We start from the raw sequence: 12,787 nt of genomic DNA on the forward strand, positions 1-12,787 counted from the left end.
ACGACGCTATGCATGATTATTTTGGATATTGCGTTCAACAGTTATAGACGTGTAAACATGGAGTTCACTAACGCCGAAATTCGCGCTATTTTAAAGTTTTCCTTCGTTAAAGGTAAATCCGCTAGAGAAACGTTCCGTGAGATTAATGGCGTATTGGGGGATGGTACTCTATCACTTCGAACCGCGGAGGAATGGTTTCGACGATTCAGAGCCGGCGAAAACGACACCATGGATAAGCCAGCCGGCGGAAGACCTGTGACGACAAATACCGATCAAATCATGGACTACATCGAGTTAGACCGGCATGTGGCATCTCGTGACATCGCCCAGGAGATGGGAGTTAGTCACCAAACCATTTTAAACCATCTGCAGAAGGCTGGATACAAAAAAAAGCTTGATGTTTGGGTGCCGCATAATTTGACGCAAAAAAACCTTCTGGACCGAATCAACGCCTGCGATATGCTGCTGAAACGGAACGAACTCGACCCATTCTTGAAGCGGATGGTGACTGGCGACGAAAAATGGATCACATACGACAATATCAAGCGAAAACGGTCGTGGTCGAAGGCCGGTGAATCGTCCCAAACAGTGGCCAAGCCGGGATTGACGGCCAGGAAGGTTTTGCTGTGTGTTTGGTGGGATTGGAAGGGAATCATCCACTATGAGCTGCTCCCATATGGCCAGACGCTTAATTCTACCATTTACTGCGAACAACTGGACCGCTTGAAGCAGGCGTTCGACCAGAAGCGTCCATAATTGGCCAACAGGAAGGGTGTAGTGTTCCACCAGGACAACGCCAGACCACACATTTCGTTGATGACTTGTCAGAAGCTACGGGAGCTCGGATGGGAGGTTTTATCACATCCACCATATAGCCCGGACATAGCGCCAAGTGATTACCACCTGTTCCTGTCCATGGCGAACGCCCTTGGTGGTGTAAAGTTGAACTCAAAAGAGGTTTGTGAAAAGTGGCTGTCCGAGTTCTTCGCAAATAAGGAGGGGGGCTTCTACGAGGGAGGTATTATGAAGTTGCCGTCTAGATGGAAACAGATTATCAAACAAAACGGCGCATATTTGAACTAAATCCGATCACTGTAACACTTTTTATAAAGCATTGAATAAAGAGCAAAAAAGCGGAAGGGAGATATTTGACAACCTGTTATAAGTCTAGTATCTATAATATATCCACAATAAATATTTTTAGTAAATGAAACGTAATTAGTTATTTTAGAACTCACCTCTTCAATATTTACACGATTAAGTACATATTTTAATAACACATTGTTCGTCTAAATAAATATCATGCATTGTACATTACATCTACGGTTAAAGATTTGTGCGTTATGATAAACTTTGCGCAATAGTCTCCTAGAAACATTCTAAATAGGTTATGTCTTGTTTATATACAACATGCGTCTAGTCAACTTCATGTTTACCTTTCTATAGTCTACAATTTTCATATATCAGAAGCTATATTCGATTGAGTGTATTGAAATATTATTTTATAAATTTTATTAGTAAGCAACTGTATTTCAGGAAAATAATTATTCAGGAATATAATTATATAGTTATTTCTTTATCAATAATAATAAAAAAAATCTTTCAAAACACTCATTTCCAAAATATTAACATTAATATGACATATAAATAAAACTCACCTATGGTGACAGTTGGTTGGATCATCTCGGGATGTGGATTTGGAGCCCTTCGTTAGAAAGAGGTCATCGGGAATCTTCATCCGTTCTCGGTCGAAGATATGAATTCATCAGTCAACTTTGAGTTCTGTCGTCGTCTTTTTAATGTCTTTTATCAATGTCTACGGGTATACTTAAGTCGTCGTGTACGTAAAAGTTTAATAAACTTGTCAGCTACAAGTTTTGTAGCAATAGTATTCATTGAAGTTATGATAGAATAAAACAAACCATCAAAATCTTAATTCGGTTTATTATTTAACATTTTAAGTCGTAATTTGCAATTTACAATCGTAAGCGGATTATGTACTATTATGTATTATTGTATAATATTTAAAATTAATTACTAAACTAAATTAGTTATTCTTAGGCAGTGAAAAAACAGTACAGTTACCTATAAGTATGTATATAATTCTTTCCCAGTATATATTAGTTGAAAGCTGGTAATGATACAAATTTGTGTTTTTTTTTTGGTAAGTAAAGGGAAGAATTTATCGTTTGACGTATGACATACATTTGACATACGTACGTACCTAGAAAACTATAAAAGAGTATTTGACATTAATTCTTGTACAAATAATTAAAACTATAAGGCACTATTCATAGTTAACTTACTATGATACATTGTAAATAAATAACTAATCCATTATTTTACACACCTAACCAGTTGTTACGAGCTCAAGAGATATCATCTAAGGAATTTTGTTCTTTTTGCCTGGTTACGGATGGATTTGCCAATTTTACAATGTATGTCGGTGATGCGTCATATCGTATGTGATCACTAATTTTACCGACTATGCTCTCAAGGCTCTGCGTTTCTTTCAGTATTTCATGTTCAGAATCATCAACTTTACCGTAAGCGACCATGTTCTCCAAGAAGTCAGATTGTGAACCAACAAGATGATCAATCGACGGTAAAATACTGGGTACTACTTGAACATCATCGTAGTAGATAGCTTCACGTTTTCGAACTGTTTGTGTATCATCTGATATTACAGTAGAAAGTACTGTACTAAACTCACCCGGGAATTTGCCAGACACATATAAGGTCACTACACTAGTCATTTTTGGCGGACTTGGTTTAGGTGTTCTTTGTCTATGCCGCGTGTGTGAGGATGGTGGAGGTGGTGGTGGAGGAGGCAGAGTGTCTTCACCACTATCATCAATATCTTCCGCAAAGTCCTCATTACTATTCAAATCTGATAAAATATTTGGTTTAGGGCTGTTGCTATAAATGTCATTATTTAGATTTAAATTGTTATTAGGCAAAATATTTAAATCCGGTTGTGCTAAGCCGAGTAGAGGATTTGCCGTTGGCAGCGACAGTATTTGATGTTGTTGTTGTTGTTGTTGTTGCTGTTGTTGAAGTAGTAAAGGAAGCAATAAAGAATTTAATTGTGGCGGAGGTGCCAACACGGTAGGAGTTGTTACAACAGTATCTGTAATAAATTCTGTTGCAGTAATGACGTTAGTTGTAGGATCTACAATTGTTGTCAATATAGCTTTACCCCTAAAAGTAATAGGTAAGACTGTTTCTCTAGCATCTGTAACTGTTGTAACAAAAGTAGTTGTTCTGGTTTTATATTCAGTCACAGGTGTTTGGACTACCGGTTGCTGTGGTAGCAATGCTTGTCCTTGTAATGCGAGCAGCGGATTAAGTGCCGGTTGTTGATTACCTAACAAAAGTTGAGACAGTAATAGATTGGCTAGTGGAACGTTAGCATTTATCTCCGGGCTAATTGTTTGAACAACCGGTTCAACACTGTAAACAGTACTAGGTAAAACATGCGAGTAGGAGGTTTTTCTTCCTCTTATTGTTGTTGGAGTGAAAATCACAGTAGTCGTTGGTGTTTCGTGCAAAACGTATTTTGTGATTTTAGTTGCACCGTTTTCAGCTAATTCGGTTGATTCAATTGCGAGAACTAATTGTTGGTTACCCAATGGTCCTATAGAAGTAGAAACTTGGTTTAATGGCAGGGTTTCTGTACTAGGTCTAGCAGATAAAAGGTTTTTATACTCAGTGATCTTACCGTTTACCACAGGGACCGTTACTTCTACGGGAATTTGATGAGTTATAGTAATTTTCCCATCATGTAATAAATGATTGTAAGTATCCTGTCTATGTCTTTCGGCGCTCAGATTTTCAAATGAACTTCTCTGTCTACTTGACGCTCTACTAGTAGTAGTGCGAGTACGGGATCTACTTGTAGAACTACGAGATGTACTTGGTCTTGATCCCGAACTTTTATTAGATAGCCGCGGTGCTTTTGGTCTGGACGAATGAGTAGTAGTAGTTCTTGATGAGGTTCTAGCTTTGCCTCTTCTGTAAGCAGGAGCTGAAGTTGTGCTTGTAGTTCTGCTTTCGCCACGAACAATAAAAGATTGTCTAGATGATGATTTTGGAGCAGTTGCAGTAGTAGTTTTGGTATTTCGTCCATTGAAGCGACCAGTTTTCGGTTTTGGAGTAGGAGCTTCTGTTTCTGGTTCAGGATCAGGCCGACGAGTTGAAGCTGGCTTAAGTCCAGGTCTTCTAAAATTAATCAGCTTCCGATTACCATAATCCACTTGTCGTTTCGTTCGCCGCCTAAAAGCAAAAGGTCTGATTTGGACTATGTTGTTCCTCTTTGAATTAAGCGTTGATGGTGTAGCAACTTGTTGTTCTTTCCTATCAGATGATTCGTAATCATTATCTTCTTCAAATTCTTCCTCTTCCAACAACTCCTCCTCTTCTTCTACTTTCTGTTCATTTTCTTTGATTTCTTCTTCAGGTTCAGGTTCAGGTTGCTTGAAAAGATTTCTTCTAGGAAACAAAGAATTTGCACGTTGTCTACCTAGCAGTAATAATGGATTTGAAGTAGATCGCCTAGTTGTACGTTTAGTTGTTGTAGTAGTAGTTCTACCACGAAGAGTTCCACCACTCCTTTTAACCGTTGGAGTTGTTGACCGGGGTAAAATAGCCGTGCCTGGTTGTCGCGCAATGGGTGGCCTTCTAAATTTTAATAAAGGATTAGACGTAGTTCTGAGAAGAGTTTCAGTCACTTCATCTAAAGATTCTGTGACATTTTCTTCAATTTGAGTAATGGCCGTTTCAGACTCATTTTGTTCATTAGGAGGGAAAAATACTGTCGAAGACTGTCTGCTATTTCTTAACCTAGAGGAAGCAGTAGGTCTTATTCTTGGTATAGCAGATCGACTAGCGTAATCTAAACTATTGCTTCTCAAAGAACTAGATCTAAAACCTGTTCTCCTTGATGATGGTTGAATGCTGGCTCTTCCAAAACCTACAGATCTAGACGCTGATGGTACATTAGCCGACAAATTCAAACTGCTACTTCTACCAGAAAATCTTCGCCCTGGCCCGGAAGATACGGGTGATATAGATTGTTTTCTACTAACACCGCCAAAACCTGACGGTCTGACCGATTTCAAAGTAGGAGTTGCAGTGATTGTTGGTGTAGAATCGGCACGTGTGATTGTAGTTGCACTGCTTAGTAAAGGCACTCGCTTAGGACTAAATGATGGCCTATTCCTTGAAGCGAACGGTATAATTACCGGCGTAAATGATGGTTTTTTCGCTGTGAAAGTCAGACGGCCCTTTTTTCTTGGGTTAGTTTCATCCTCTTCTTCCTCGTGTTCAGGTTTAGATTCAGTGGTAGTTTCTGCAACAGAGCTTTCTATTAACTCTGGCGTAGTACTGGCTATTAATCCCTCTGTACTCAAGGTCGGTGAGGATGTTGTTGATGTCGACGAAGTAGTTGCATTTTCATCCAAAGTTTTGTTATCACTGGTCACAATTGTGGAATCACCGGATATAACTGCAACTTGTGAAAACAATATTTTCTTTTCTTCGGGTGCCTTACTACTTTCAGGGGGCTTTACTTCTGCATATAAATTATCAATGTATGTTCCTAGCAAAACTGTTGATGAAACTGTAGAAATATTAGGAATCGCAGTTGTTTTAATTTCTTCTTTAATTATGGACGGTTGGATATTTATCTTATTAATGTTATCTTGAATAAGATTTTTATCAGCTGCTACGCCACCAACTTTACGGCCTAGTTGATTATCTTCAATTACTTGCGAGTTTTCTACAACGTTAGTTACAGTTTTCAAACTGCTTCTGATTTGAGATATATTACCAGCGTAAAAGGTAGTAAAATAAGTATATGTAGTGTAAAAAGTGGCTTTGCCATCATCTTGTTCCAAATTTTCATCAACTACTGAAGGTTTTAGTCCAACTTCTAATTCTTTTTGCGATATAACGCTGTCGATATCTATAGGTGTTGTATCAATAGGACTTATTGTAGGTATTGACTGTATGACAGGTGTTACTACATTTGAAACTATTTCTTCTCGGCTGGTGATTGTCGTCGATTTGTCTTTACATAAAGTGGTCCAATAAGTAAAGGTGGTATAATATGTAATAGGTAGATTATTTTCTTCCTCTGGCTCCGCTTTGGGTGTAATTGTTTCTGTCACCACATTAGTTATGGTTTCTAAACGGCTCTTTACATTGCTAGAGTCCTTTCCTATATACATAGTTGTAAAATATGTAAATGTCGTGTAACTTGTTTGTAATAAAAGAGTAGGCGAAGGCAAAATCTCTTCGATATTACTTTCTGAACTTATTTGGTCATCTAAAATAATATTATTATTATCTATTATCTTTCTGTCTCCCTTAGAAGACGAAGATTTAACATCAGTAACATACAAATTATCTGATTCTAAAGGATTCGATTCTATGCTAAGTAACATATCAACTTCAATAGGTGTCGGTTGTATTGTGTCTTTCTTTGAATCATCTGAGTCATAGGAACTATGTACTTTATTATTCGTGCTTTCAATAGGGACATCTGTAATCGATTCTTGATTTCTTTTTATCTGTTTGCAGTTTCTAAAATCAAATTGAGCTCTTGTATTTTCTACTAATAAAGGATTACTTTTGGTGGGAATTAACTCATCAGGACCAATATAATTTGTATATATTTCACTTCTACTGCAAACGTTTGCATCGGCACCTACATATATAGTAGTAAAGAAAGTGTAGGTTGTAAAGTAAGTTTTAACAGCGTCCGGTTTAATACTAGCAATACCATCTTCACCCAAAGATGGTGTGGGTGTTTGAGAGCTATAAATACCATCATTTTCTACAGATTCAATAACGTCTTTATTTTTAACTAGATCAATAATACTATTTATTGCCAAGGTTTCTGTAGAACGCCCTACTCCTACATTTGTAGGTGCAATATCATCCTCTCCAAAAGCGCCAAGTAATGATGGATCCAAGTTTGAAAGGTCAACCGTTGATGTAATGATATTCGTAACCACCGATTTATGACTTGCTACACTTGAAGTATGATCGCCAAAGAAGGTAGTAAAATAGGTATAAGTTGTATATAAAGTCTTGTAGATAAGATCGATTTCATTTTCAGAGACCTTTGCGTCATCGTATTCTTCGGACACAGGTTTTTCGGTAGGACTAGTTTCAGTACTGACAGATACTTCAATATGGCTCGTAGAAACGCGTTCCGTTGTTGTCGTTTGAGGCAAGTCGTTATCTACATGTTCAGTTACTTCTTTAACTTCATTATTAGTAGTTGTAGATTCTTCTTCATGTACTGTTGTTAATCTTTCTTTTTCCATAGGCGTTGTTCTAGAAGGATTCTCTGTAACCGTGTCTAACTGGGTTGGAGGTACATCATTGATATCAGACATCACCTCCGGTGTTTCTAAGTTAGTTTGTTCACTAGATTTTAATTCTACAGAAATAACAGATGTTGGTTCAATGTTTATATTTGTTTTACAGACAATATTAGTAAGAAAACCCATATCACTGGTGACGACTATATTTGACTCCACAGAAGTGGTCGTCTCCGTATTTTCTAATGGTATAAAATAGGTTGTCAAATAAGTTAAAGTTTTATAGGCTGTTGTCATTGTTGATTGAGTTTCTAAACCATCTGTGCAGTATATTTCTTCGTGCTTATCATGTTTAGTTTCTGTCGTAGTTTCAATGTCTTCAAAAGACTCTTCGCTATGTCCACTTTCAGTTGTAGTCATAACATCATGAGATTCTGTCGTATTTTCTTCTTCATCGTCCTCATCCATATCTTCTGACTCGTCCATTTTTTCTGTTACTTCAGCCGCTGTATTTTCCGTCTCTTCTTCGGAATTTGTGAAAATTTCCTTTATATTACTTTCTGTAACAACAGATTCATGCGATTCTTCTGGGACTGTGGTAGAAGGCTGTATGGTTATTAATGGTTCAGTTGCTTGAGTATTATATTCTTGTATAGGCATCACTTCTAATTCTTCCATTGGCCGCGTACTTTCAGTAGTAGTATACGTAGTTTCAGAAGGTTGAATTACATCTAAATTAAAATCAAATCCATTATTGTATTGAACGCTTACAGTCGCAGGCATTTTGGAATCATCGACCTCATATGAAAGTTTCTTTAAACTTTCTTCGTCATTGTAGACAGGTTGCTCAGTAATTTTCTCCTCACTGTTAAATGAAGTAGTTGTTTTAGTAGCTTCAATGACTTCGTGAGCATTATATGTAGCTGTGGCAACGGGTATATCAGCGGAAAGGAATGTTATTTTTGTAGCTAACTTATCGACTGGTTTTGCAGAAGGAAACACATTGACTTCTTCTGGATTTGGGGGTCTACTGGTTTCAGTATTAGGAGTAAAAATTATTACAGTATCACCTACAACAGTTGTAAAATCAGCAAATCCAGCATAAGTAAACGTCTTTTTTGGTCTTGGTTCGCTCTTTTGTCCGAATAACTTTTTAGGTGTTTTTGTTTGTTGATTTGTGTGTTGAGAGGAATGACGAGATTCAACATTGTCAATATAGTAAAATATCGGCGAAAACTCGTTTTTAATAGTAAACGTAGGTAAATCATAATCAGGTTTCACTTTTACGACATTGGACTCATTAATAGTGTCCTCTTGTTTATTACTATTTACACTAACCGATTCGAAAACAGGTTCAAAGGCTTTACTTTGACGTTGATTTGTATTAACATTATCTACACGAGACGGCTCGGCAATAAATTCAAACTTTTTCTCGCGTTCGATGACTGGACCATCAAGATAGTTATATACCTCATACCTAGGAATTTCGTTATAGGCTTGTATTCTACGCCCAGTTGGCTCCTCCACTATTTGATTATCAAATTGAGGTTCGGGAGCACTAGGAATATTCCAAAACTTCAAAGGTTCTTTAGCAAGTTTGCTAGCATAAACAATATCCATTTTACTACTAGGAACTAGATAATCCGTATTTTTTAAAATGAACTTATCGGGATCTATAATTCCTAAATCTTGTTTGACGTTCCATTGTCCATCGAAAGCAGAGTGCACACGAGTTGGTTGTACAATAAATGGGTCATCTACATTAGATGGCTTATTATAAAGTACAAGTGATGATTTAGTTAAAACCTGTGCATATATGCGGCCATTATCTAACGTAGTGCCCAGAATTTGCGTAGCAAATTCCGTTGTGACACCGTCTTGAATGAATGTTCTGGCTGTTGATGTTAGTAAACCGATAAGAGGTTTAACGCTGTGATATCTTCCTATCTTCGTGTTGTAGTCTCGCTTCTGGTCATTCACGAGCAGCACTGTCAGGTCTTTGTCGTCAATCGTCAACGTATCGTCGAGTCGTGGATAGGATACAAATCGTTAAGGGTGCGTTTTTTTTTACAAGGTCCATTTGAGTTCAAACGTTGACCACGACCGGGAATTAGATTTGAAAGAGAAAGAAAAAACATACAATTAATTGCGATATAAATAGAAAACAGTATAAAGTAACTAATAGAATATATGATGCAAATCACTGAAACTGTTAGCACTGATTTTTACAAGATGAAGAAATGTAAGTTTGTTTTGATGCTTATTCTACATTAATTTATTTCCTTCTTTAATATAAAACGATTTCGACATCTTTCTATTAAGTCATCTTTTACAACAAACATTTCTTATGCATGAAGAGAGAAACATACGGCAAATTTTTGAGAACAGATTCTAATTAATTACAACACTCTATTGCATAAATTTTTATATGTTAAGATTTAAAAGTGTAGTTCTTATTTACATTTACATACTTATGCGTTCTATAATCTTGATAATATCATGTTGTTTTTATGGTATGATTTATATCCTGTATGTGTCTATCGTGGTGCTTGTGGTATGGTATGATTTTAGTATATTATAATTGTTGATAAATACCATTAAAAAACAACGTAATTTTTAAACGCGTGTCAGTTTGTCTTTTTATTTTTAATATTATTTACCTATATATTAAATGAAAAATTTGTTACCATATGTTTCTGTCTTAAAAATATTTGAGAAAACATATCGACAGTTAGAGAAAATTATAGAAGTTAAAGATAGTATCATTCAAAGGCATCACGTATTAATGCTGAGAAATAGAAAGAAATTAGATTATTGAAACAAACATGAGGTTTCACAAGCGTAGCAGTATTTTTGTACAGAAAACTTTGATTGTCAATTTTAAATTACTCACCCCTATTATCCTGTACTCCTTCTCTTTTTAACCTCGATCCTTCAATGTATTCATTTTCGTTTATTTCTGAAACAAAAGAGAAAAACAAATGTGAATATCAAAACTGCATGTTACTAGTAATATTCTTTTATAGTTGCGAGACGTGGTCGCTTACGGTGGGTCTTATAAAAAATCTCCAGATTACCTAGAGAGCGGGGGAGGGAGCTATGCTAGGAATTTCGTTACGAGTTAAAACCAGAAATATTGAGAACGCGAGAATAACCAAGGTCACCGACGCAGTGGTAGCAGGCTGGGCAGATCGTCCGTGTAACCGGTGGCCGTTGGGGCCGAAAGGTTCTCGAAGTGGCGATCATAGTTAATGTCGCCGAAAGTCGCTGAATGCGGGCAGCGCAATGCCGATCATCATAACGATTTTTCGGGGAGGCCTATTCCTTGTAGTGGGCTTCTATCGGCTGTTATGATGATGATAATATTGATTCCATTTACGATATTTGAACAGAAGTGTGATATATTATTAATAAAATATCTATAAATTAATCTACCCGAGACATTACTTATGCGGTTTTATTCTTGGAATAGAATATTTACTTCTTAATTTACTTAAACAGTTAATTAGATGTACGTCTTGTTTCTTGTTACAAGCAGAGGTTGTATGCCGAACGCTTCCACCCGGTCTGGGGGACCCGAAAGTGATGTAATTTCTGTCGAAATATTTTATAGAAAAACAGATTGATTTTTTCCGCTCCAGCATTGAAAATTTGTATACTATATGACAAAAGGTTTTTGATAACGAAGATGAATATATTGTTGTTTACCAATAAACACTTGTTAAAAATTTATTCGTGTGAATTTAACTTAAGAAGGCGACATTACTTTCCGATCTTCTTAATATTTGTAAGAAAAGTGAAAACTACCTTAAATCTACTGTAGTAAACTTACTATACATGAACAAAGATTTATACTCAGAACTAAATAGAACAGATTTTAAATAAATTTATAAAGAGCTGTTTTTGTATTAGCATACATCAATATAAGCGATTTATTTGTGATCGAAACTGTATCAAAAGTCATTTCGTAACAGTTACGTTAACCCAGATGTCTCGAAAGTCGCTGTCACAAGGTCGCTGTGAGTTACTCGTGAGTCGCCAGATATGAAATCACGCCCTCCTTAGTATATTTTCGTCATTCGAGACCTAAAATCTGGGGTCGAAATGCTATTAATCAAAAAAATATTAATACAAAATTTACCAGATTACAAATAGCCAATAAAGTATTGATATATCATAAAGTAATACATAAATACAATCATACAAATAATTTTATAACAAAACATATTCTAGCATTTTATTGATAGTGGCGCATAATTTTTGAAAAGGAACGCATAAATTTCGTTTTAAAAAATCTAACATTTTCATAGGTGAGAATACGCATTTATTATAAAGTTCTTAAATATACGTTAGGCCTTCCTTTTCTTAGTTTTAAATCTAAAATTAAAAGTAAATTATCAAATAAATCTCAATATATATATAATTCAAAGAGTTTTTAAAAGAACGAAATATGTGATACATGGTTTGTTGATTTATCGGCAGCGAATGCAGCAAACATTTTTAGATTGCATTTAAAAACAGTACTTGTTGAATTTCTTGCCGACTCTTCTCAGCGGATCAACATTCCGAGCTTACTCAAACACTGACTACACCAACCTTTTCATAATGTTATAAATAATCATCGATTTAAAATTGCATGTAAATGACTATGTGAATAAAAATTCATAAAATCAGAATTTGAAAATAAACGTAAGCACGTAAATGAATAAGCCGTACACATGGTAGATTGCACGATTTTTATGATAAAAATAAGTTATTTATGCATTTGAGAACCGCGAGTATCGTCATCCGTAAAAATCAATTAACATTTCTACTTACAGACCGCTGTAAATATATAAATACTTCTATCAATTATGTTAGATTTATTTCCATTTACATGAGTGTTATACCTTAAAGAATATTATCTATTAAAATAAATAAATCATAAAAGTTCATTCGCACGACTGTACTCCTGGCATCATTGCGAGTGATTTGCGTAAGTTGTTTCACAAACCTCTCATCAAAATACAATTCTAACAATGGTAGTACAATTTCGCAAAGAAACCGTAGAATGATTCTTAAGTATATGGTAAAAATCTGAATGAAAATTGGGATACTTGTAAATTAAACCAGGGGTGGACAAGCCGCGGCTCGCGAGTCCCTTGCGGCGTTTCATTTTTCTGTCATTATATTACAAAATTTTGTTACTGTGAAATTCAAACACTTTATTGACCAACCCGCGTCTGAAAGAATCACCGGGAAGAAAAATACATGTTTTCAATCTTTAATTTTTTTTAAACAAAATTGTTTATATGTTGTGAATTTAACTTCTGTATTTTTTATACCTTTTTGCATAAGTTTTAAATACGAAAAATTACAATTATTGCAAAATGGCCCGAACTATTAAGGTGCTTGGCCACACCTGGATTTAACAATCTCCTCTGCATTGTTCTAGATCAGAATATAAGCACAAGTAC

General features: G+C 35.8%; 1 protein-coding gene across 2 annotated transcripts in view; it reads right to left on the bottom strand.

Annotated features, from left to right (window-relative positions):
• The window catches only part of LOC137925302 (mucin-3A), a 117,748-nt gene that overhangs the window by 21,399 nt on the left and 83,562 nt on the right, over positions 1–12,787 (bottom strand). Inside the window, exons 2-3 of one of the 2 annotated variants that reach the window (XM_068768743.1) lie at positions 10,225–10,290; positions 2,066–9,328 (exon numbers count right to left, since the gene is read on the bottom strand). In XM_068768743.1, the coding sequence (XP_068624844.1) occupies positions 2,370–9,328; positions 10,225–10,290 (7,025 nt within the window). In that variant the 3' untranslated portion in view covers positions 2,066–2,369. Of the gene's footprint in view, positions 1–2,065; positions 9,329–10,224; positions 10,291–12,787 lie in introns of those variants that run through there. The other variant, XM_068768742.1, reaches the window with a different exon arrangement.

The sequence above is a fragment of the Battus philenor genome, unplaced genomic scaffold (assembly GCF_028537555.1).
Source record: "Battus philenor isolate CCGP_79_NKW_IND1 unplaced genomic scaffold, ilBatPhil1.0.hap1 SCAF_26, whole genome shotgun sequence".
Lineage (NCBI taxonomy): Eukaryota > Metazoa > Arthropoda > Insecta > Lepidoptera > Papilionidae > Battus > Battus philenor.